We start from the raw sequence: 27,228 nt of genomic DNA on the forward strand, positions 1-27,228 counted from the left end.
ATGCAAGGATTATTATTATTGTAAGTGGCTACTCTTTATATTCAAGTCTGGACAGTGAGTGGTGGCAGGCAAACAGTGTATGTGTGTGTGTTTGGGGAGGGGTGAGTGGAGGTGGCAACCACAGTTGAATATGATCTTGTCCCAATCAGATCCTACAGTGTAAATGACTTTGTTTTCAAAACAGCAATGTTATTGAAGGCACTCTTTCAATTTTATTTATTGAAAGAACTGACTGTCCTGTCAGCTCTTCTCAAATTACACTCCAAGGTTGGTAAACAAAGCTCAGTCCTTGGAGCTGTGCCAGCCCTCCCCAGCGCCTCAGTGGTGTGAGCAAGCAGGTTAGCTGCAGCTCCCTGGTCACATCCCCATAAGAACAGTTCAACAGTGTGAATTTCAACACTCTTCTCAGAAAGTTAAGCTGTGTGTAAAAAATCCCTCTGTAGACGATGCTATTTTAAGAGTCAGTTATGTAAGCCTTTTTTCCATACGGGGTCCGCACAATATAATTCACTTGCAATCAGGAGCCATCTAATTATGTAAAAATGAAGCGTGAAATAATTTAAACATAACAAAACATTTGACTTCATTCAAGCACCGAATTGAGAAATGTCTTAACTTTAAATAGTCCAAATATTATTTATAAAGGAAGCTAACTTTCCAAAAACAAATATGCATAACAGGTTTCGATTCAAACTGCCAGGGAATTGGACAGCTGAACTGTGACAATATTTTTAAAAAGATCAAAAAAACCTGACAAGCCACTGGGCGTGTGTGAGTAAGGAAGAGGTCACCCAGCGTTCAATACTGGCAGTTCTAATACATCTGTGTGAAATTTGGAAAATACTGTTCTCCAAATTTCTCATACCCTCCTATTAATCTGTTAAAGCTTCAAGATATTCATGCTCATTGTCCCAAAGACAATGGCCAAACTACTTCGCACCTTGAATCAGCCCTTTGAAGCTTCCCTGATAAGATTTATATCAAAGAGTTTTGGTGTAGGGAGACTGCTGTAAGTAGTTATTAAAGAGGCCAGTGGTGGGGGAGAGAGGGAGAGAGAGAGAGATCTGCCCAAGTACCATTAACAAGAACAAAATTACATTTGCATAGCGCCTTTCATGTTGGGAGGTTATACCGATCAATTGAATTGCTGGTAAAGCTTTCCATTTTCCTACTTTTGCTTAATTATTTTAAGCTCTTGGTTAGTCTGCATCCGTACATATCTAAATTTATATTTATTTTGAATTCAGAATTAAAAGATTATTCTTTAATAGAAAAGGGAGCCGATGTGATTACGGATATATTTCTGTCCTTATTTTCTGGAGACTGAAGAGAGATTTCCCATAATTTTATTGTCAGCCTTAATTGGTCTGACCTTAATTGTTTATGCTTGTATAATCGGATCATGCTGCTGAATAAGCTCAGAAAGAGTGAAGTCGGGTAAAACAGAGATTTGTAGTAACTGAGAGAGGAACTAATGAGAGGGCATTTGCAAGGATAAGCCAGACAATCGTAGATTTATGAATCATCAAACAAACATGCACTATAAATGAAGAAGAGAAACCCACTGGTTGTTTTGTTTTGGCTGGATATCTGACATATGCGGAAACAAACCCATCACCATGCTCAAGAGTATACAAACCAAGCTGAGATTCCCATGCATCCCACCTTCACATGGAAATCCCAGAGACAGATTGTTGAAATGAAATGGTCTCTCTCTCCCTGGAGGGACTCATCCTGCTTACCTAATTCCGGAAAGTATTTGGCTCAGGTTGGCAAGAGCCAAGGCTTGGGGAGACCCCAGGGTGTGCACTGGGGTACTGCTGGAGTCTAACCAGCTAAACTCTCATAGCTTGCCATTGATATTGCTGTCTGGCAAGCTTTTTCACTGCTTGTCCATCTAGATCCACCCTACCCGTTAGGCTTGCAGGGTTAATAGAAGCTGAGTGGGATGACTCCCTGCCCCCAGTGACTGGTCTGTCCTTCCAGGTCCTGCCGATGAGCCAGGCTGGCTGTGCTGCCATCAGCAGTGCCCTGGAATACTAGTGCCCTGGACTCGTTTGGCTCAGGAACTGTGCTACCAAGATCACCACAGAGGGTTGGCTCGATTCCAACATTCCATTGCCAGGCATGTCACCTTGGAGTTCAGGTCCAAGGAGACCCCGCTTACAAAGCTGTTCTGAATATGTGCATGCAGATTATCACAAAATGCAGGTGCAGACTATTTCAATTGGATTCAATTCCAAATAAACTAGTTTGATCACAATCATTTTCATTCCTGGAGCATAGTGCAACAAGTAAAGGATAAAAGTGAAAATGGCTGTCTGCAAATTATGATGTAATTAAAAGTTTGGTTTCCAAATATGGCAATGCAATGTGGAGAAGGAGAAAAGGGGAACAAAAAGTATTAATATTATCATTTCTTAATAATTGTAGTTCTCCAAAACAGATTGCAAGTTGCAGACAGAACAAGCTTTTTTAAGTCTGTAACCAGAAATCACTGCAATTGGGACATGTCCCAGTACATTTCCAGAAGAACACCACGCCTCTGTATGAAGTCACCACTTGGACACCTTCACGTTCAAAACTAGGGGTTTAAAAGTTTTATTTCAACCATCTTGACGACTGATTATAACACCATATGTTATACGTTCAAAATCAGGTTGCGAGTTCTGATGGTGTGAAGAGCGACACTATTTATGTATGAACAGGCCCAAATTACCTTAGGAACGAGCTTGAGAGTCTACCAAATATGAACAAATAGTTTCAAAAGTTTTAAGAATTCTACTGTCCATACAGAAAATATGGCTGAATTTAAAAAAATAAAAATGATTGTGTAGCACAGTAGATTTCACACTTTGCAATTTCAGCATTGTTGTGGTTTCTTTCTACACTCCCTGAATGAGCAGGTCATACGTTTAATAAGCAACAGTGACTGATGCCTTGCTTACTCATTTTTAAGAAAATACATTATTTAGTTGTTTTTAATTTAGCAGCCGGTCTCGGTTTCTCTTTAATTACATGTTAGATAACTGTTATTTCAACGGTAAGCTAAGTGATTTTAGCTACTCCAGAAACACCCCAACACAAAGCCTTGGCTCTGGCTAACTTGTGCCGAATACTCTCCAGAAATAGGTGAGTGGATCACCCCTCTTGGGGAGAGTGTGCATTCCATTCCAGACACGGATATTTCCATGTGCAGCTTTCAATCTGGTTTTGATGTCTTAAACATGGTGATGAGATTCCACATGTGTTAAGACACCCGACTGACCACACCTAACTAAGTGGATTATTATAAAAGTCACTGTTAATCATTTAGATCAGAATTCTGAAAATAATCCTTGCATTTGGTATAGAACAACCTGCATTTATACAGTATTCTTATCATGGGACAGTGTCTCAGCAACCTTGGGTGGTGGAGCTTGATTGGGGAGAGGTGACATGGTTAGAGAGAAGGGATTTAAAGACGGGCAAAAGGGGATTGAGGAAGAAAGCTCCAATTTGGGATATAGTGGCTCAATGACTGTCGATGGCAGAGCAGAGAGGATAAGGGACATGCAACAACAACAAATTACACTTGTATAGCGGCCTTCACGTCGGAACGATGTCCCAGGGTACTGGACAATTAGGGGTTGGGAGTTGGGGTCAGGAGGGGAGGAAGGCGGGGGGGAGGATGGCCGAAAGCACAATCGAAGAGGAAGGTCCTCAGACGGGACTTGAAGGAGGCAAGAGAGGGGGTGAGGCAGAGGAGAGGGATTGCGGGATAGCGTTCCAGAGTGTGGGGGCAGAGATGCTGAATGGCTGACCACCAATAGTGGTGAGGGAAGTGCGGAGAACCTGAAGCAGGATAGTGTCTGCTGAGCGGAGGGAGCGGACAGGCTGATTGGGGTTATGAGGTCAGAGAGGTTGGGGGGAGCAAGACCGTGGAGGACCTTGAAAGTAAGAACGAGGGTTTTGTACTCGATTCTCTGAGGAATAGGGAGCCAGTGAAGCCGGGCAAGAACAGGGGTGATAGGTTCCCGGAGCCTGGTGTAGGAGAGGACACCATCTGCAGGGTTCTGAATAATCTGCAGCTTGTGGAGGGAAGAGTTGGGAAGTCCAGTGAGCAGGTAGTCAGCGTAGTCAAGCCAGGACGTAATGAAAGGGTGGATGAGAGTCTCAGCGGCCTGTGGTGAGAGGCAGTGGCAGAGGCGGGCAATATTATGGAGGAGTGGAAAAGCGGAACAGGTCACGGAGCGAATGTGGTGTTTGAAAGATAGCGACGGTTGAAAAGGACACCGAGATTTCGGATTGGCTTGGTGAGGTGAAGAGTGCAGCCATTAATGGTGATAGTGTTAGCGGCTGAGGTGAGGAAGCGCTGCCGGGAGCCAAGCAGGAGGGCCTCTGTCTTGCATTCATTGAGCTGGAGGAAGTTGGCTCTCATCCAGGACTTGATGTCAGACAGACACTTAGTCAGGACATTAACGGTCCTGGAGTCGAGGTAGCGGCGGTAAGGCAGAGCTGGGTGTCATCCGTATATAGGTGGAAATTGACCCCATGCCTGAGAATGACCATCGCCAAGCAGAAGCGTGTATAGATTGAAGAGGAGGGGAACGAGGACAGAGCCCTGAGGGACGCCACATGTGCCATAAAGTGCAGAGGGTGGAAAGATAGAATTGGAACCAGGCAAGAACAGAACCATTGAGATCGAGGTGAGAGGAGAGGCGGGGGAGAGAATACAGTGGTCAACAGCATTGAAAATGACCAAGAGTTGGAGAAGAACGAGGAGACAGAGAGCCCTGATCGCAGGTGGACAGAATGTCATTTGTCACTTTGAACAGAGCTGTCTCTGTGCTCTGAGCAGCCAGAAACCCAGATTGGAGGGGTACATGGAGGGTGGACCGAGGAGTTGGTTTATGGTAAAAAAGAGGAGTCTTAGCTTCCCAGATGATTTGGGAATAAAAGAATGACTTAGCTGAGGCGAGAGTGGAGAGGTAGGTCTTGGTGCAGTCCTCGCAGATCTGACGGTGAACCGGTAATTTAGATTTGAGCCAGGTGCATGCGGTGGAACGTACCTAAGATTTGAGGGAGCGGAGGTGGCTGGTGTACCAGGGGGATTTATGAGAAAAGGAGGCAGTGCAGGTGATGATAGGCGCAAGAGTATCGAGGATGGCTGAGAGGGAGTTGTTTGGAAGGCAGAGACTGCTGAGCGAAGGGGCTGGATAGAAGAGTGGGGTATAAGCATGTTGGAGAGGTGGTGAGGTGAATAAAGTGCAAGAAGTGATTTCTACGTGAGGATTTTAAAATTCATCCATTCTGCAGTAGGGACACAGGGAGCCTAGCAAAGGCTGAGGTGAACGGGTGCAGCATTGAGTGTAGATGAGGATACAGGCAGTGGAGTTTTGAATCCACTGGATTTTATGAGTGTTGGAGCTGGGGAGACTGATGGGGAGGGCATTGCAAAAATCAAGTCGGTACAGCGCCTTTCATATCGGGAAGACGTCCCAAAGTGCTTCACAGGATTTACTGTAAAATGCAGTGCCTATGTGTTTTACGGGCAAAACACACCAGCCAATTTGACACAGCAAGTACTACAAACATCCATGAAGCCAACGACCAGTTTTATTTGGGGGATGGTTGGCCAAGATATCGTGAGATCGGGTCAAGACTACCAGTTGAGCCAAGCAGAGATACAACCCTAAGAATAAAGTGGCTAGTTTTATAGTTTTTTGGGCTAATATTCTTTCACTTCATTTGAAAAGGTAGCCAAAGGACATACCGTTTAATTCGGCTTTTATGTTTTCTGTGTCTGTATTCGTATTCTCCTCCGAATCCAGCTCTTGATGAGGTGCAATACTGCAACACGGTGGGATCAATCCCTTCTCTTCGAGTAAGCGGCGTTGCTTTCTTTCTTCTCTTTCCTTCAGAATAATCTAACAATAGATTAGGGGCACAGTGTTAGACATGAGACCAAAAACACATCTGAATCAGATAACACTGGTTCCAGAAGAGTAAATACACATTTAAACTAGGATTTCTTATTAACCAGCTCCGCACTAAATCTTGATAAAATTGCATTAACGCATCACGTTCACAAGTCACACTGCAAGAAAATAATTGTTCTCACATTAACCCTTCAAGCACATTTATGGACGATTCCATCTCTGGCGTGGAAGGTGGGAGCAACTATGTTTATTCATTTTAGACTTGAATCAAAACAGGCAATGGAGGCTAATTTTGCCACCAATTAAAAGGTAAAAAAATGGACAGGACTGTATTGTTGAAATGGTCCCATCAATCATTAGCGCAGAACACAAGTAGAAATCTGAGATTGAGGCTCTGCAGGTGTATAACATTCCATAGTGCTCTGAAGTGTAAAAATATGCACATATGTACAAATACATCAGAAAGAAATGGGTGGGAAGTATCAAATGTCCACAACAATGAACAACTTTTTGCAACATAAGGTAAGAAAAGAGAAGTCTTCCCAAAACTCACCTCTCTCATACACAATCATATCCCTCCGTTCTGATTAGATTTTTAACAGTTCCAATGATTTTAACTATTTCTTTACGTAGTAGATTATTTGAACATTTCTAGCTCTGAATACACAAATTTTCCTAACAACAGTTTGAATTTATCTTTTGACCACTTATCCATTCACGTCAGCCAATCTTAATTTGCTGATGTATTCTGGAGCTGACCTTAATCATATCTTTAGTATTAAAATACTTCTAGATTTTAAATTTAAATTCCTCTAATGTTTAATTGCAGCTCATCCTCTTTTACACTGTTATTTTGTTCTGCCCCATGCTTAGGACAACTTGTGTAGATTTTAATTCTGCTATCTGGCTGTATATCTTAGCTTTATAAATTGCTTCACCACATTGTCAAACATCCAAAGGAACCTGCGAATGACCATAGACACCACTTTATGAAGAAATTCCCACTATATGCCAATTCCATTTATTATACACCATATTTTTTCATCGCCAACATTTTATATAGTGTTAATTCCAGTTGCAGAATGGTCAAGAATAACATGCAAAGGAGAAAGGTAGAAAAAAAAGAGAAAAAATAGATTGGTGTGTACTGACAGAAGACATGACAGCTTGTGGAAAAGTGGAACAAGTGTCCAAAGGTTAGCGCACTAGTTTCCATGGAACTATCTTTAAACATAACTATAACATCTCACAGGAAAAGCCTGGTCATACATCTGGTTCTGAAAACACAACTGCTTGGAAATTGGTCAGTTAGGTATCTCAACCATGCACAAGTCTCCAAACCAAAACTACCGCACTCTAAATGTGCACCCTCTCGCTTACCTAATCCCAGAGAATTTAGATCAAGGTTTTTGGACCACAGGTAAACTTTCCATCACTTGTCCAGCTAGGATGATCGTATGGCTTTGGTACAACTGACGTCAACAATTGCAACATTGACATTTTGATGATGTATTTAGTGCAGATGCAAACAATATATCCCAGTTCAAACGTGGTGTGGAGTCTTTTGACTCCCAACACCAACACCAGAGGAGCACGCAAAGTCTCAATAGCTGAACCAAAGACCTTAGCATGTGTAACATAGGACAATTTAAAACATGGGTCTTAAGTAACTGGTTTGGATTGAATAGTCCAAAAAGCTGTTTTGCAAGAACTAGGTAGAACTGGGAATAATATCATCTAAAAGCTTCTAATTTTCTCTGTTCAATTATATAATGCACAGAATTGCAGTCACATCAACGTGAGAACAGGCTTCAGAGTCCATCAAGTTTCAGTGTAGAATAATAATAATCCTTGCATTGATATAGCGTTTTTCACGTCTTCTAGATGTCTCAAAGCTCTTCACAGAATATGCTGTAAAGTGAATTGACTGTATATTTGTGGGAGAAACGCGGCAGCCAATTGCGCACAGCAGTGTCCCACAAACAGTCGTGGATTGAAAATGACCAATTTATTATTGTTTTGTTTTTTGGAGGGATTATTATTAGGCGTGTGGAGTAAGGAAACTTGCCCAAGGTTTCGCCCTGCCTGGAATTGAACCCAGCTGTCTCACTTGCAAGGCAAGTGCTCTAACCACTGAGTTACAGGACTCCAGAATATACAGTACTGATGCAGTAAATCGTGTTTCGTCCACAAAATATAGTCAATTCACTTTACAGTGTGAAGTGCTTTGAGACATCTCAACGACATGATAAGGCGCTATATCAAATGCAAGGATTATTCTTATTATTGGATTCTACTACAGCCTTTCAAATTTGACATAGAAATGTGCAATGACACCTAGTGGTCAATTTAGAAATTATATTATATAACAGCTACCCAACTGAGACATTAGGTTTGGATGAAGAAGGCCATTCAAAAACAACTTGCATTGTATGGCACCTTCCACACAGGATAGTATCTCAGAGTGACGGGCTGTACAGTGGTGGGGGTAGATTCTAAGCAACGGGGATGGGTCGAAGAGGTAGATCTTGAGGTGAGATTTACAGATAAAGAGAGGCTGAGGTGGAGGGATTGAGGCAGGGCATTCCAGAGATCATGTTTCTATCATGTTCAAACTGGAATATCCAACACTTAGATCTGTGTTACATTTTAACTAACACTAACAATTTAATTCAATTGGCCAGGGAGTGTCTTCCCATTACAGCATCAAGCCATTTCTTAAATGAGTCTATTATTAATTATTATCATCCTTAAATTTGATATTGCACCTATCAACTTGGAAGGATGTCTCAAAGTGCTTCAAAGGATATACTGTAAAGTGTAATGACTATTTTGTTGGCAACTGCATTTCGTAGGGTATTGTCCTACCTGTATAATTTGTTTTGATAATGCTTTACAGCCATTATTAATTACCCTCAATGTAAAGAGATACTTCCTGGTGTTGTCTTAGTCTTTTGCATCTTTTGTACAATTTCTCATAGATTCTGGATTTGGGTTAAGTATTAAAAATAAGTATATTTAAACAAACTATAAACTGGAACATATCAGGACAAAGCTCATATTATTTTGATAGCCTTTCCAAGAGTATTCCTTTCAAGCTATTACAGCATATAGTCTGGCTGAGATCATATGTCTTTTTCTCTCAATATACAAAGAGCACATTTTTTCTAAGTAGAACGAATAGCAAGTACATGACAAGCAGACATCCAACTGTTTGCAATTCCCCTCTTCTGTTTGCATTATTAACACCTCTATCTGTTGCAATCCCCTCCCCACCTTTGTTTTGCACCACTAACATCTCTTTAACCCATCATCCCCTGTCCTCTTCCCCATTTTCTCCTTTGACTTGCTTGCCCTGTCCCCCCTCTCTGTTAGCCCTTAAAAGTCTCTCCTTCTCAACATGCCCCAGTACTGACGAAGGGTCATGGATCCGAAACGTTGACTCACTTTCCTTTCTCCATAGATGCTGCCTGACCTGCTGAGTGTTCCCAGCGACTTCTGTTTTTGTTTTTGATCCAACTAACCTTTTTGAGTGGTGTTGGTTTCTTAGCCTTTGGGATTTCTCTTTGTTTTCCACGTTTAACTAAAGGAGCACTAGAGTCCAAGGGATTATGAGGCATCTTATCCCGGTTCAAGTGTTGAGGTTGCCTCTTCGATGTTGTGGAATCTTTGGGAACCAGTGCACCACCAACTATAATGGAATGATCATCATTTTTTTTTAAAAAGAGTTTTATGATCAAACTGTCAACAAATACTAAACAGAAAGAATATAGCAAAAACCAATGATCACATCTGAGGAACCACAAGGGAATCTTGGATTAGAAATAATGCAATGGCTCCACAAAGCTAAAATACATTAAAATCCCTCTATCACTTCCATACTCTTAAGTCGTTGATTGTATATTTTAAAAATAACAGTATTACAGTGCTTACCTGTGAACACTATGGGCTTAGGGGTCTGTTTGGTCGTCTTTTCCTGCTGCCTTTGTTCTAACACAGCCAGCATGTTACCAAAATCCAGCGTCACTGGTATTTCACTCTTTTTACTGCTTTTCTTCGGGGCTTCCTGAACAAACATCAACAAGCAAGTAAATAAGTTTGGTCTGTGGGCTCCTATCCTTTGGTAATATCCTGCAAGATTGTCATTTCATGCGTGTAAACTCAAAAAAAATCTGTATAAATAGCATGTACACGCAACACCCATTCTTCACACTGAAAACTGACTGCGCCAGCAATCCAGGTGTAAAGCTCACAAGTACATTTTTGAACTCAATCAAAATCCATTCATACTCACAAAATCAAAATTTAGGTTACACTGATACAATACCAGACATATTTTGTGACTTAAAAAAAATTGAATCTTACAGATTGGGAATGTGTACTTACTTAGTAAATGCACCTGTTCAATTCAATATTGGGAATTTAAATCATTTCATGGAATACGTGAAATGATTCCCACTGTTTGGAAGAATTTTAATATATTTCAAAGCTTCCTGCATTTGTGATCTTTAAACTCTCATGGTTACATTTTTAAACCAGGGTGTTCAATAGTTTTGTTAAAGGCCAGAATTACCTGAATGCTGATCAACTCCAACAACTAATTGTACAACTTTAGCAAATCATTTAAAATGGTCTGATCGTATTGTACTATCCCCAACTCCTCCCACCACCGGCTGCAGATCATCCAGAACTCTGCAGCCTGTGTCCTCTCCCGCACCAGGCTCCGCGACCCCATCCTTGCCTGGCTGCCCATCACTCAGAGGATACATACAGTTCAAGATCCTGGTCCTCACCTTCAAAGCCCTCCACAGCCTTGCTCCTCAATACCTCTGTGACCTCCTAACACCCTACCAATCTGTCCACTCCCTCCACTCAGCGGGCTCCGGCCTGCTTCACATCCCCTGCCTTGCCTGTCCCATCACCAGCGGACAGGCGTTCAGCCTCTCTGCCGCCACCCTCTGGAACTACATCTCACAGTCACTTCACCTCGCCTCCTCCCTTGCCTCCTTCAAGACACTCCTCTTCGACCGTGCCTTCAGTGGTCATCAGCAGGCTGTTGGTGACTGATTTCAATGTAGGCTTTCTCCTCACAGGTATCACAAGCAACAACTTTACTAAGCTGAAAGTATTCTGCCCACCTTTGCGGATATGTCTAGCCAAAATGTAGCATCAATTTTGAATATTTTTTGTTTTTTATTTTGCCCACAAAATATACAGTCAATTCAATTTACTGTATATTCTGTGAAGTGCTTTGAGACTTCTTGAAGATGTGATAACAACAAAAACAAGATTACATTTGTATAGTGCCTTTCACGTCGGGAGGACGTCCCAAGACGCTATATCAAGCACTATCTCAAGCGCTATAAGGTGCTATATCAAATGCAAGGATTATTATTATTATTTTGCAAACTGAATGTACGCAGCTGTTAAGTGATTGGATTAAGGGAACAAATTGCTTGATTGAAAGGTTTTCAGTATAAAAGATCAATCACAACTGACTGGCTCTGCACCCTTTATTGGCTGTTCAGAGACAAGTCAGTTGAGGTTAATCATTTATCTATACTGATAAAGATGAAGTATCTGTCTGTGTATCTGTGTATCCGACACTCATGCAACAACTGATTGACATAGAGACATGGTTTGTACCTCATCGGAAAGGTCTTGCATTTGGCAGTGTCATGGGCATATTTTTTGGGGGGGGCTATCGCTGTTGAGCTATTATTAACAAGTGCTTTAATTAAGCCCCAAAATATGAGGTATGCATCGTATTATGCAACTACATAGCGACAGAGGAAAGCACACACCGTTCAGAGATACATCTATATTCTGCAATAAATGTATGGCACTTTTTTCTGGTTGTCATCAGAGCTAGAGTCCTCCCATGTGGGACAGACAGAGAGAGAGAGACTGAGAGAATATATTATAAAGTGTGGCGACTGTGTGTTTTGTGAGAGAGACAGAGAAAGACTGAGAGAGAGAGAGAGAGAGAGAGAGAGAGAGACTGAGGGAGGGAGACACTGAGAGAGAGACACTGAGAGAGAAACTAAGAGAGAGACTGAAAGAGAGATGGAGAAAGACTGAGAAAGAGACCGGGAGAAAGAGACAGAGAGAGTGTGAGAGAAAATATATTAAAGGAGTCTACCCACAGGAGTCCTCCCAGCTGATTATAGATAAAGATAAAATGTCTGTCCGTGTGTCAACCTACATTCCATATTGGATCCTTTGGTTGCAACTGGTACAACTAGTCCCGGAATATGTCAGCATTTCTCAGTTCCTTGGGAAATGCTAACATAATCACATATACTTTATGTGGTTTTGTTAGCATTTCCCACGGAACTGGACAAGACTAAACGTACTTGGCGAGTGCAAGACAATTATTTATTGAGGACCTGAGAGCTTAATTCTTCAAGGAATGTTCTTTCCTCCTCCTCCTCCTATCTTGGTTTCCCATAGAGTAGACCTTCCCCATTCGTACCAGCACAAACCCAGCTGGTAGAAGGTGCCCGGAAACCTCTCAGCATGGCCTTGGGATGTTTCCTCACAACAGCCCTGAGCATAATAACTCAGACTGTTCACAAACAGATGCTGTAACACCATTCGGTTGTATTTCCATACCCCGTGGCTCAAAAATGTTTAACTACTTCCCTGTTTAAAAAAAGTCATAGAAAAAATAAATAACAGCCCATGATTATGGCTTTTTTTTTAAAAAAACAAGTGTTGGCCTATTCTCTACCATCCCCTCCTGACTGCTTGTCAGAGTACAGTTCACTGTACCTCACTGGTTCTTCAGCTGTCAGCCTGGATATTGGCACTGAGAGATGGCAGACTATTTAACTGGGCTAAATATTTAAGGTTTAATATTAACTTGTGCATCACTTCCCTGTCAATATCCAGCAGCAACTGCAATTCCCCATTTGAGGCTGATGTTTACTAAGCTGAGAGAGGATGCAAGCTAACTTAAAAGTTTTTCTCACTCAACTTCTGTAAAAAAAATAAGAAAGTTCAAGATGTTTATTTAGTTTGGGATTCAAGCAGTATGATGGGAATAGGACAGTGTTGACTTGAAACAATGCATAGTTGTTTCTGCCAAATAAAATAGGCCTTTGTGCGGTTTGGAAAATACGAGCTCAACTCATTATGACAGACCTCTACTTTTCAGACTGCTTTGTGAAATAAAACCCTCCAGCTGATAGGAGGCACACAGACAGTCACAGAGACAAGTGACAGAGCAGATGCATATCAAGTAAATTATTGATGGCACTGAGTGGCTCTGAGAGTAAATCCTTTCCTTATCCAAACAGCAAGTTATTTTGAACCATAGCAGCCTTCCTTCTCGCCAAGTTACACGTATTTTATTCCGATGAGAAAAGGGTTATATATCACCTGTACTAACCATAGATTTCTTCTGTGCACTGCGGGGCACTTTAACTCCAGCAGATTCTTTTCTCAGAATTTGGACTGGTTTCTGATCTACGTCGGGAGCTGTAGAGGAGGACTCTGTCACACTTAAAGTGCCATTCATTGAAGACTAAAAGAACAAACCAGGCACATTCAACGATTTACAATTACAAGCTGCAATAAAAACAATATGGCTTTTAAACTCGTAACAGGCAGCATTTATATCAAGGCATCATTTTCAGATTGCTTTCAAATGAAATTAAAAGTGTTTTAATGTCTTGATCAATAAGAAAATAGGTTAAATAGGCTAAATTTAGTATTAAAAACAGTTTTCATACTTTTATTAGCCATCCCTTTTTATATTATGGTCAGGAAAAAAAATTTGCTCGATTAAAACAATTGCAATTCACATGGCTCAAGTGGGGGGAAAGTTGTTTTTTACATTTGTCATTAATTAAGACAAATAGGTAACAGAAGAGACACTATTGCTTGCTAAGATCAGATTTGTTGGGCTATGGTTTCCACAAAAATGCTTTGTAATGATTTACTCAAGATATTCTTGCAAGATGCACTACAAAACATTGAGATAAGGATACCATGAATTTTACTTTTATAATGTATCCTCCTCAGAACTGAACTTAATGTTCTATTGTCAGTCCGCATCAGTTCTATTCTCTGCAGAGCTACTCCCCCATTGATTTAGAGGAGATCACTCATTGGGCACCTTGAGAGTTACCTTGCCCCAAAAATAAGAGCTGTGAGAATTATTTTACTGAAATAAACACTTCGTCATTAGTTGGTATCTCTGGAAACTGAATGATCTGAGTTAAGTACAGTCCAGGCGCAGTCTCCCATCGATCTTTGTTGACTTCAACCCTGTGGCTCCACCACCTGTTCCAGATGGCCAAGCCAAGACTTCAATGTGGGTACAAAGCACAGATGTGACTCTGTGTCATATCATCTCATGCTTATGCTACCTTTTGCTTAAAAATAATCTTCATGGCTTTCAGAATTAACAATTATTTTGTTTCAGTTTCGCATGACAAATGAAGTTTTAGCCACTCCTTTAATTATAAAAAAATTAGATTTCATTCCAAAACCTATTGAATAGTTTAATGTTGGGAGTAACCGTCACTGAAGACTGGATGACAAAAGTAGCCTACTTCCACAATTCTTTCAATGGTGTTTAATGTGACATGAAAGGAGATTTTGAACGCAAAGATTTTTACTTAAAAATGATACATTTTTTAAGGCACCGAGCATTAATCTGATTACACCTTGTCAAGTGAAGTCTAAAAAATTGCAATGGTGCTGGCAAATTGGATGATCACTGCAAAAGTTGAGAACCGAACAATTTTCCTAATTCACCCTAGCCTGTATAACAATATAACTTAAGACAACAATTCAATTTATTCAGTTTCAAAATAGCACTTTAGGCCCAAAGGAATAAAGTTTTCTTACCTCTAATTGACTCCTGGTAACCTGATTGTAGTAAAGGATTTTATTTTGTCCAGGATTGCTGGCTTTGTCTGAATTGCTTTTTGCTGATGCTAGATCTGGAAATTCTTCATCATCCTACGGATTCAAGAGGAGTTAATTCTGCTGTCACGGTAAAGTTTGTCTGCAAATAGATCCAGACATTCTATCGAATTACTTTTAGATATGGAAATTATTTAAATGAAACCCTTTCTCTGACATCAGCACAATCAAAAGGAGTGCCCAAGTTAAAAAAAAACACAACTATGACATAGAAAAAGACAATACTAAATAAAAAAAATTACATCTTAGTCACACTGAAACATGTCAAAGTTCTTCATAAGTAATTATTATCAAGTGAAGCGACTGTTTCTGAGGTTACAAAAAGCCTTTATTTGCACCACTAAAGTCCCTCAAACAAACAATGGCAAATTATTCTTAAGATTTTAGTTCAAGACACAGGGAAGAACTTCTTTCTCTTTTCAAATAATGCCTCAGAATTATTTAAAGTCCACCCAAACAGGCAGACTGGACCTCGGTTTACTATCTTATCCAATCCAAAAATAAATCATCTGTACCCTTGTTTGAAGAAAAAGTTGTGAAGAAATAATAAATTCTTATTATATAATTGCATAATAAATGTTAAGTATACAAGAATAATCCAAAGATGGATGCATTAACTTCCCTTGAACAGGGGGCATAGTTATGCAAATTCCTGGAATAACAGTGTCAGAGCAGCTTTTCTGCCTGCCAAGGAGGAAAACGTACAGAGATAGGCGACAGCATTGACATCCTAATTAAAGAAGAACTAACCCAAGTGCACAGAGAATGCCAATAAATCCTTATTGCTTGATATAAAATAATCTCTGAAATACAAGTCGAGATGTGAGTAACTACTGAGTTGTTAACTAGATGCATTTGTTAAATAATGTGCTTCTCAAGACCCTCCTCTTCGACCGCGCACTCGGCTACCCTCTTACCCCTACCCAACCCCCTGCTCGGGTCCAAATCCCTGACTGTCCAGCGCCTTGGGACATCCTCTCGACCTGAAAGGCGCTTTACAAATGTAATTTGTTTCTTGTTATTAAAGTAAATAAATACAGGGGCAACAGGAAGAAAGTTTGGAGGAAGTTCCAGATCATGTTGTGTTGCACCTTAATTCACCCTTGAATGGATTTTAAACTATTGCTTCTATTAATAGCAATAAGTGTGGTAATATGTGATTTGTTTAATTACCCCTGACTGCCTTACTACAATTAAATGGGTAACAGCCTCCCTTGGAAGCATTTGGCTTCTGGGGCAGAAGATTATTGGTACAAATTCCATATAAGACCTTTGAGCTCGCAGTTTGTGATGACTTCAATGCAGTCCTGGGGAACACCTCATTGGAGGAGGTGTTGCCCTTTGAATCAGATGTTAAACTGAGGACCTGTCTGCCTGTTGGGATGAATGTTAAGATCCCATGGCACTACTTTAAAGGTGAAGATAATTTCCCCTGGTGTTCTGGCTAAAGATCCTCCAAATAAAATCAGCCATTCACTTTAGTGCTGTTTATGGGAGTTGCTACGTGTGCAAATTGACCGCTATGTTGGGCTACAGTCACTACTTCTGACAGCAATTATCTGAAGTTCTGTCTTTTTTGAACATTTTCGGCACTATTATCAAACACAAGGATTAGTATTACCTATATAGTTTCCCTGACAAGCAATTGACAAGATCTATTGGCAACTCAAAGTGAACTTTTGGCAACACAAGACATTCGTAAGGAATGCTAAAGCACTGGCAACCACCACAGCACAACTTGAATGACCTTTGACCACTGCCATCATTAACAGTGGTCCATTCACCGCTGATGAAACTGGAAAAATGTGTCAATTGCCATTTGTATCTCAAAGACTTTTGTGCCTGTTTCTCCCCCTTACCTCTCTCCATAAGCAAATCCTAAACAACATAAACGTGTCAGTTTGTATTAATTTGTAGTATCCTGACTCAGTTGGTAACACTCTCATCTCTGATTGAGAAGGTTGTGGGTTCAAGCCCCACTTAGGGACTTTGAACTCACATAGTCTAGGCTGAGATTCTAATGCAGGGAGTTGTTTGAGAAGTCATTCTTCAGATGAGACATTAAAAACCAAAGCCCTGTCAGTTTATTCTGGTGGATGCTAATGACAAGAGAAGGCAGTGTCCTAGTCAATAATTATCCAGATACAAAATTGTCCACTCACTTCATGACTGTCTGTGGGACATTACTGTATCCAAAATTGGCTGCCACTTTGAAATATACACATATTTTGAGATGTTTTGGCTTGATACATCAACCGCTATATAAAATACAATGATTAGTATTATTCTGGGTCAAAGTGTTGTAAATGCAAACCACACATGAGCCCTTGAGCTCATAATCTAAAGGGAAAATCCAATACAGCATTGACAGAGCATTGTTTGTGGTGCATTCCTTCAGACAAGATGTTAAACCAAGGTCCTGACTGACTTTTCTGGTGAACTAGGTGGCCAGACATACCATGCCGCTAATTTTGATGAATAGTAGTCAACTCTAGAGCGCTGGTCATTATTCCACCTCAATCAATATTTAAAATTTTACCTGCTGCTTCAAAGAAGCTGACGGCACATATTGACTGCCACATTTACCTACTTAATAGTCAGTACTCTTCAAAGTAACTTTGTGGAAAATGCTTTGAGGCATTTTAGAGTGCAACTTGATGAGATTATCAAATGCAAGGATTATCATTATTATTATAAATGCGAGCACATCAAAACAGTACCACAATGGACAGTTTCCATAGCTTTTATTGTCCTATATAATCATGTTATACTTAAAATTCATAACTACTATTCAAAGTATATGATACTTGGCGGATTTTTGATGCGTTAAACAAGTACAGTTGATTTTTTTAAAGAAAACTTTAAACCATGTTTTGCAGATTGCTGACCCCTTTATAGGATTTAGAAGGCTGGGCTGCAATGCCACCCAGTGGTTAAATCAGGAACACCCAGAAATGTTTTTTAACAAAATAATTAATCTAAATTTTTTTTTGGACAGTAGTCGTGGTCTCACAAGATCAAAGCAGATCTTCACATCAGTCAACAAGGATTTGAAAACAGTTTATTGTGAGATTTTTATTGAATGATCAGTTTCAACGTTATTGCTTTTTTCCTTGGTTAATTCGTCAAACATACATCTATCATTGTATAAAATACCAAAGCATACTATTGTATAGCAGTTTTGGGATTATTATTTAAAACACAATTTATCAAACTTATTGAAAGCTTGGCTCAGTTAGTAAATCTCAATATGATGCTGGAACAGACATCCTTTGAATCAGAAGGATGTGTATTTCAGCACCATATTGAGACTTGACCTCAAATGTCCAGACTAATACTTGGAATAATAACAATAAAACTTAAATTTGGTGTAAGACCTTTCATGTCAGGAAGACATCTTAAAACATTTCACAAGATATACTGTAAAGTGCAGTGTATTTTGCAAATGAACAAGGCAGCTGATTTACGCACAAACAGCGTCAAGGGAATGACCAATTTTACTGGAGTCTGTTGGCCAGGACACAGGGAAAAACATTTCCAATAGTGCCATGGGATATTTACCGTCCAACTGTAAAAATCCTGCAGCATAACATCTCATCCAAAGGTCGGCACCTCCGTACAATTCAGCTCCCCCAACCCCCCCCGCCCCCCCCACCCCAGCACTGTAATGTTTGTAAGTGTTTGATATAGTGCCTTTCAAGACAGGAGGACGACTCAAAGTGCTTCATAGGATTTACTGTAGTCTAGTGATATTGTATTTTGTAGACAACACTTCAATGCAGCACTGCAGGATAATAATAATAGTAATAATAATCCTTGCATTTAGAGATGCTTGTTTTGTCCATCACATATTATTTTAAAGACTGAGAGCTGCCTGTCTGATCTTCTGGTGGACATTAAAGATCTCATTATACTATTCAAAACATATAGGAAATTTCTCCCAATCTCTTAGCTAACAAACCTCAAATGTAATTGGTTATTGTGGGACGTAGCTGGCACAAGCACTTATCACATTTACCTTNAAAAAGAGTGACTTGACTTGCCTGAAATTACTTGCAAAAGGTTACCTGTTACGTTTCCATAACATACAAGCTTGCAACTATCACATATAAAAGTTTGCTATCAACTTGTCAAGAAATACCGCAACAATAACAACTTGCATTCATATAGCGCCCTTCACTCAGGGGAGCATCCCGGAACACTTGAGCACTAACTAACACAGCAATTTAGTTGAGTTATTCCTATTGTAGTTTACTGAGGGAAAGGAGATCACTTGGATCACCAAGTTGTATACGGAAGATGGATTTAATATTTGCAGTTTTGACACTGTGAAACTAGTTTCACAGGTACCTAATCAGGTCTCCCAAACAGAAAAGGTCCACTTGTACAACTTGTCCAACAGGTTGGGTAAATCTGGCTGCCAGTGACACGAACAACATCATGATCCTTCCCCCACACTTGGCAATGTTGTAGGTATTAGAGGTTAGGACATGCCATATATTTCATAATAATAAACTTCAGATTCCTTCACTGAGGATGTTATCACTGCACATGACCCAAATTTAAACAGTATGATTACCAATAAAAAACTTTGCATTTGATATAGCACTTCTTCACTTCATTGAAAGTGCTTCACAGGATTTACTGCAGATTATAGTGGCTGCATTTTGTGGGTGAACCGGGTTGCCAATTTGTGCACCGCAAATAGCCATGAAGAGAACGACCAATTCTATCTGGAGGACAGGACACCAGAAGAAACTCCTTTCTCTTTTCAGTGTCATGGAATTTTAACATCCACCTGAATAGGCAGATTGGACCATTGTTAAACATCTCATCTGAAGGATGGCACCTCTGACAATGCAGCGCTCCCCCAAAACTACACTGGAGTGTTAACCTGGACTACGTGTTCAAGATCCTAAAATGGGGCAAGAACCCGCAGCCTTCTAACTAAGAGGTGAGAGGGCTACCAAAACATAAACAATAATAATAATCTTTGCATTTGATATAGTGCCTGGTCACTTTTTCAAGATGTCTCAAAGCACTTCAGAGTATACTGTAGTGAATTGACTGTATATTTTGCGGGTGAAATGTGGCAACCAATTTTGCACAGCAGTGTCCCACAAATAGTCATGGATTGAGTGACCAAATTATTATTATTACTTTTTCTAAGTGATTATTACCCCCAGAAAAGCGATCCTCCAATCGACTAACAACTGAGTTCCTACTTACTGCATGGTAAACAAAGACGTGTGACGTCAGGACACTTGCCTAACATTTTGCCCTGTTGGGAATCGAAGCCAGGTCCTCTCACTTGTGAGGCGAGTGCTCTAACCACTGAGCTACAGGACTCTAATTCAATTTAAAGAATGTTCATTTTACTACCCCAGTACGATATAAAATCATAAAATTAAATACCTCAAATCGAGGTAGTTCTTGCACAGTGATCTTGGTTTCCTCAGGTTTTGGAACAGCATCCAAAATGTTGGATTTCTTTTTCTTCTTTTTCATTTTTCCCGATGTTTTCGATTGTTCACCAACTTCACTCTGCAGAACAATTTGATTATGCTTACAAACCGAAAATGCAAACTTGAGCAATTACAGACTATATAGTAACCTGCATTTCTGGTTGGTCCCCGACCTTAGCAATGTTACGTGCATGTGCCTTTGGTGAAGCTGAACTGGTAACTGGTCTCCTTGGTGTTTGTGAAACAATGCTCGCCCACGATGATGTAGGTGGAGTCGCAGCCACCGTAGACTGAGCCTTTGATGTTTCTGGTGTAAAGAAAATATGCAACTTTACCATTTTTAAAAATGCAATTTATTTCACACCATTAATATTTGCCGAATGGAGTTTTAATAAATATATATTTCACCATGAAAGACAGCATCATAAACAAACACAGACAGGGTTTTAAAAAAAAGGGATGAGTTTTAAAATCGGAGTTGAGATACATCATTGAAACAAGGCTGTAATTCATATATCAACGTTGCTTGCACTGAAATCATCATATCCGATTCTCATAGTTTTACTTCATTAACATTTGTGGAACACTGCTGTACGCAATTGGCTGCCACGTTTTGCCCACAAATATACAGTTAATTCACTTTACAGTGTGTTCTGTGAAGCGCTTTGGGACGTCCTCCCGACGTGAAAAGCGCTATATCAAATGCAAGGATTATTATTATTATTTGTGGAACACTGCTGTACGCAATTGGCTGCCACGTTTTGCCCATAAAATATAGTCAATTCACTTTACAGTATATTTTGTGAAGCGCTTTGTGAGACGCCTTGACGACATGATGAAGCACTATATCAAATGCAAGGATTATTATTATTACAACACACAATATTTTAAAAAACACGAAGAGCTGTAGGATAGCTTACATCCATCTTGATGCTCATGAATTATTAGATCACCGATGCCTGAGGTATAAGTTGTATTCCGTAGCTCCTCATCTATAAATAATTATTACTCCGTGCTAAGCTTTCAAATGTGTTAATCCTTTTTAAGTGTGGAGGGAGTAAGAAGTCAAATATTTATTAGAAAATAATCATCTCCAAATGTTATTAAGAATAAATCTCAATGTTGAGAACTTTCAGGGACTGCTGCTAAATTTAACCTTCAGCATGAAGTTACTAACAACAAATAACAACTCGCATATAATCAGCGCCATTCATGTAGCATAATATCTCGGGGCACTTCAGTGTCGTGGTTGAATGTTGAGCAAGAAAGAGGGAGCTGGGGAGGTATCCATAGACATGGTCAAGAGATCTTAAGACAGGATTTGAAGATGGATTGAGAGGAGACAAGACAAAGGGATAGAGGGAGAGGGAGTTCAGAGTTCCAGAGGCTGGGGTGGAGGAACTGAAGGCTTGACCACTGAAAGTGGCACAAAGGGGGCAGAGAACTACAGCAGGCTCAAGTTAGCTGAGGCGAAAAGACAAGCAGAGGAGTAAGATAGGAGAAGATCAGAGAAACAGGGAGGTATATGGTGTGAAGAGTTTTTACAGGTGAGGGTGAGGACCTTGAAGTTGATCCATTGGGAGACTGGGAAAGAGTGGAGCCTGGCAAGATTGGGGTGATCGTGTCATATGAATAACCTAATATGTAAGAAATGATCCATAGTTTTCAGTTCCTAATTTCTTTTGGACCGATTAAAGCAGCAGCTAACCATCAATTTTAAACCCTGGACTTTTCAGTCTATTTGGTAATTTAGAAGATATATATATACTGTTTAAAATATGATGGATGGTTTCAGAAAATGTGCAGTAATTTTTAAAAAAAAAGTACTTCTACAAAGTATAATAATTATAAATCATTATCAATAATAATATCCTTTCTACCTGTAATAGTAGCGAGGGCAGAGACCGAGCATTCCTTTTGAATATTGGAAAATACATATCGCTGGGCTTTTCCCAATTCCTCACCCTAAAACAATAAAAACAGATTTTTTTTACAATCGATACAAGACATTATGTGAAATACACTTAAACAGATTCATACAGTTGCTTGCTAGGAAATGATCAGCTTTTAAGATTGTTCTGCAGGAGTACGCCAACTCCCACCTTGCTTGAGATCAGCCAACTCAAGGTGGATCTTGGATTTGTATGTTTGGTATCTATCATTTTCACACTCTTTAGTGGCTTCACTTCACACCTGTATTACTCAATAAGCTCATTTCAACAAATGCAGCTCATTTTGTCCTTTTGTTTCCTTAATGAGGAATTCTTCAAATTATTGTATCACCAATTAAAAAGTATCTACTCGCCTATAGGCGGAACGTTTTGAGGCGTCTCGGTGATGTGATAAGGCGCTATATCAAATACAAGGAATATAATTATATCATTAAAGTTTTAAAATTCAGACATATTCGTATTTGGCAAAAAATATTAAAACTGAACTTAAAAATACCAACATTCTGAAAAAGGTTTTAGAATTAGATTTTAATAGCCTCAAATTATTATCTAATAAAGACATCTAACTACCCCCACCAAAAAAATTTTGCTCGAAACAATCGCTGTCCAGTTAGTTGCCTTGGAAACTCAACTTTGTAACACAGTTCCCCTTACCGTGCTTGTAGTATTATCTGTGCACCATAGTTTGGAAGTGTGCTGGGAGCCTTCACTGGAAGGCAGGGTAGATACCTGAGAATCTTTGAGGTCATAGTTACATTGCGTAATATCACATCTTACTGTGCTCTGTAGCAAGGGAAAATCACTTAATGCAACGTCAAATGTGTCAGAAGTCTTGGGCTCAGATATATTTTGAATTTTCCGAAGTAGCTTGGATTTGCTGTGCTGAGGGCTGTTGTACTGATTTTTTTCTGGAAGATAATACAAAACACGGTGAACAAGTACCCATTGGGCATGCAAATTAAGCATTGCAATTATATTGGTTAAAATAAACAATCTTTACTATAACAGATTTAAGGTTATGTACAACAATAGGTGATATACAAATTTCAACTGAATCCAAATAATATTCTGTATATTACTTCAATGTGCAACACTACATTTTGAAGACTTGCACTTAGAATATGAAGGAACTTGCATTTTTATATGGAGGCAAATTACAGTATACCAGAACAAAGACAGAGATCTGATAGTGCTTCACAATTAAGGTAGGTTTTGATAAGGCAAATAGGAAGAAATTATTTCCACTGATCAATGAGTCAGCACCTGGAGGGTTTAAATTTAAGATGACCAAAAAACAAAGGGAGAAGTTAAATTTATTACACAGAATTATTTGGACATGGAATGCCCCATCAAAACCAATAGTTGAAGCAGGATCCATAATAGCTTATAAATGGATTTGGACAAAAATTGAACAGCAACAAATTGCATTTATATAACGCCTTTCATGTCAGGAGGACGTCCCAAGTGCTGGAAAGTCAAGGGTTTAGACTCAAGCAAGTGGGGTTTAGACCAAAGGGTGTCGGGGGGGATTGAAGAGGAAGATCTTGACACGGGCCTTGAAGGAGGCAAGGGAGGGGGCGAGGTCGAAGAGCTCCAGGATGGCGTTCCAGAGGGTGCGGGGCAGAAAGGCTAAAGGCCCAACCTCCAATGGTGGATTTGGCAGGCCAGTACATGCTGAGCAGTTGGTAGGGTTTAGGAGGTCACAGAGGTAGGGTAAAGATTTTAAACGCGATCCTCTGGGAGATGGGGAGCCAGTGAAGCTGATCGGCTCACGGAGATTAAAGTGGAAGAGGACACAAGCTGCAGAGTATAAGAAAAATACAAGAATAAGGTGAAAGAGCAGGGGACTGAGACTAAATATATAACTCTTTCAGAGAGCCAGCATTGACATAGTGGGTGGAAGAGCCTCCTTTTGTGCTGTAAAATTCTACAATTTTATGGACAATTTAGCTTAATTTAGAAAAGAAACCTGTAAATATACCTACCAGATTTGGTTGTATTTTCTCTAAACAGAGCAGTCCTTTGCAGACGTTCACCTGTAGCAGCTTCTGTGACTTCACGCACACTTTGAATGTTTTGCTCCTGGATTCTTAACTCTTTTTTGGACCTTGCCTCCTAGAAGCCACAAGCACAACAAATATCAGATACTTATCAATCTATTCAAAGAAGTTTTCGATTGCTGGATGCAACATCACAGGTTAGAGGGGATACTATATGTGTGGTAATTTTTTACCCCACACCCTGTATGTAAATTAACTGACTTCAAACTAATAATGAGGCAAGTATTTTTGAAACATGAAATGGGCAAGAGGAAACTCCAGAGACAATAAGGGTTGAAAAAGCACTCTTCTTGAAAGTAATACATTTACTGGAGCCAAGTGCACTTTGCGATATAAATTATATTTTAAAATAAAAAAATCCTTGCATTTGATAGAGAGCCTTTAAAACTGGGAGGATGTCTTAAAGCACTTCTTATGATTTACTGTAAATTGTAGTGACTATGCTAATTTGCACAAAGTATTTATTGTCCCACAACCAATAAAGAAGTTAATGCCCAATTTTATCTGGAAGTTTGTTGCCTGGGACGCCAGGAGAAACTCCTCTTTTCAAATAACACCATGGGAACTTTAATATCCACCTGAACAGGCAGACAGACTCTTAAACATCTCATTTGAAGGATGGCGCTTCCAACAATGCAACCCCCCAGCACTCCACTGGACTGAACTGAATTCAAAGTCTCGTAGAGACATCTCAAAGTGCTTCACAGGATATACTGTAAAGTGGATTGACTATGTATTTTGTGGGCAAAATGTGGCAGCCATGGACTGAGTGACCAACTTCATTGGGGATTTGTTGGCCAGAACACCAGGAGAAACTCGCTTCTCTTTCGAATGCCATGGGATCTTTAACTTCCACAGGTAGTTGGAACCTCGGTTTAATGTCCCACCTGAAGGCCGACAACTCCGACAATGCAGTACACCCCAACACTGCATTGGAGTGCCAGCTTAGTCTATATGATTTCAAGTCCCGATGTGAGACTTGAACCCAAAACCTTCTGACTCGGAAGCGAGAGTGTTTCCACTGCGCTAGGCTGACACACTTAGTTTTGAAGCAAAAGCAAATTTTTTAAAAAACAAATTGACCAACAAGCTTTTCTTTGTCAAATGTATCCCCTTGTTTCACCTTTTCTCCTGAAGACACTAATTCTTGCCAAGTAACAATAAAGAACCGATGGGAAACTTCCGTGACCTCCTACAACCTTAATGACCTGGTCGCCTCCTTGGCTTGATGAACACTGGTCTGCTTCATGTTCCCTACCCTATCCACCCCACCATTGGCGGGTGAGCTTCAGCCAATCTTCGCCACTCTCAAATGGGAGTCATCATCAGGGAGTCACTCTTACTCACTCGCTCCCTCCTTTCATTCAAGACCTGCCTCAAAAAATACCTAACTAACCTTGCTTTCAGCCCCCATCCGCAGCTTGGGTGCCTAGGTAGCAGTGCTGAGTATTTTGAGATGGCCTTCCAAGGCGCTACATAAATTTCAATTGTAATGTAAGTTTTATTATACGTCTTCTGGTGCAGCACCAAGTGGCCATTCTTGAACAATAACAACAAGTTGCATTTATATAGTGCTGCTCACACAGGAGTGGGTCCAAGAGCGCTTGATAGTGGAGGAGCACGATACCAAGCTGGGGAAAGGTAACTGTAGGCACGGTCGAAGAGGAAGGTCTTCAGTGCGATCTGAAGATGGGGAAGGAAGGGGCAAAGTGAAGGGATAGAGGAAGAGTGTTCCAGATTTTTAGGGCGTAGTGACTGAAAGTGAGGTCACTGATGGTGGAATGGAGGGCATGCAGAAGGCCGGAGCCAGTCAAGCGGAAAGCATCAGATAATGGTTGGGGAGTAAACAGGTCAGAGAGGTAGGGAGGTGTTAGGGCATGAAGGGGTTTGAAATTGAGTGTGATAGTCCTGTAGCTCAGTGGTTAGAGCACTTGCCTTGCAAGAGAGACACATGGGTTCAATTCCAGGCAGGGCGAAACCTTGGGCAAGTTTCCTTACTCCACACGCCTAATAATAATCCCTCCAAAAAACAAAACAATAATAAATATCAAATACAAGGATTATTATTATTAATTATTATTATTATAGGGAGCCAGTGGAGCTTTGCTAGGACTGGTGTGATGGGCATATGAAGTTTAATATGGGTGAATATGCGAGTGGCGGAGTTTTGGATCAGCTTCATATATCTAGTTAATATTGACAGCTATTTAGCAATGATTAGTGTAAAAGCCGAAATCAATCCATCCTCCCCCAACATCCAAAAATGTACTATTTTCAGCCAGGAGCACTGGAAAACAATTAGGAGCTGATATTTTCACTCCCTAGTCCTGAGGCACTATACTAAACACATAGTATTTCAAGTGAGATTGACAGATTCAGGTCAGACCAGGAATTAACCCTGCGACCTTATAGGACATAAGCCATCAAGCACTCCAAGCAAAGTTTAACAGGTTAGCTTATTTCCTTATAATTTGATTAGACAGTATGGCATGGAGTTTGATGCGAGTGGAAAGTTTGAAACAGCTGGAAACACAAACCACAGCTCACCCACAACCTCACAAAAGCTCAAAATCAACTAGCATTTTTGTTGTTTTCTAATATCAAACATTCCCAAGGTCAAGCGATTCTGGATGACTTTTCAGGTGAGTCAATAGCTACTTCAACTCAATGGAATTTACAGCTCTTCCCTGTAGCAGACATGAACCATGCTGGTGAAGGGAGGTGCTAGGTATGAAATTAAAAAATTTCATCCGCAAACATGGGGTTAACTTCCACATGTATGCGGATGACACCCAACTCTACCTTTCCTCCTCTACTCTCAACTCCACGACCACCGATGTCCTGACAGCCTGCCTGTCCGACATCGAGTCCTGGACGAGAGACAACTTTCTTC

General features: G+C 40.2%; 1 protein-coding gene across 1 annotated transcript in view; it reads right to left on the bottom strand.

Moving 5' to 3' along the window:
• LOC103182844 (selenocysteine insertion sequence-binding protein 2) overlaps positions 1–27,228 on the bottom strand; it is a 54,090-nt gene that overhangs the window by 14,042 nt on the left and 12,820 nt on the right. Inside the window, exons 4-13 of the mRNA XM_007900001.2 lie at positions 24,261–24,390; positions 22,930–23,183; positions 22,204–22,288; positions 20,497–20,630; positions 20,274–20,402; positions 14,781–14,894; positions 13,315–13,449; positions 9,855–9,987; positions 9,446–9,612; positions 5,756–5,909 (exon numbers count right to left, since the gene is read on the bottom strand). Coding sequence (XP_007898192.1) covers positions 5,756–5,909; positions 9,446–9,612; positions 9,855–9,987; positions 13,315–13,449; positions 14,781–14,894; positions 20,274–20,402; positions 20,497–20,630; positions 22,204–22,288; positions 22,930–23,183; positions 24,261–24,390 — 1,435 coding nt within the window. The remainder of the gene's footprint in view (positions 1–5,755; positions 5,910–9,445; positions 9,613–9,854; positions 9,988–13,314; positions 13,450–14,780; positions 14,895–20,273; positions 20,403–20,496; positions 20,631–22,203; positions 22,289–22,929; positions 23,184–24,260; positions 24,391–27,228) is intronic.

This window comes from Callorhinchus milii, unplaced genomic scaffold (assembly GCF_018977255.1).
Source record: "Callorhinchus milii isolate IMCB2004 unplaced genomic scaffold, IMCB_Cmil_1.0 Scaffold1, whole genome shotgun sequence".
In the NCBI taxonomy this organism is placed as follows: Eukaryota; Metazoa; Chordata; class Chondrichthyes; order Chimaeriformes; family Callorhinchidae; genus Callorhinchus; species Callorhinchus milii.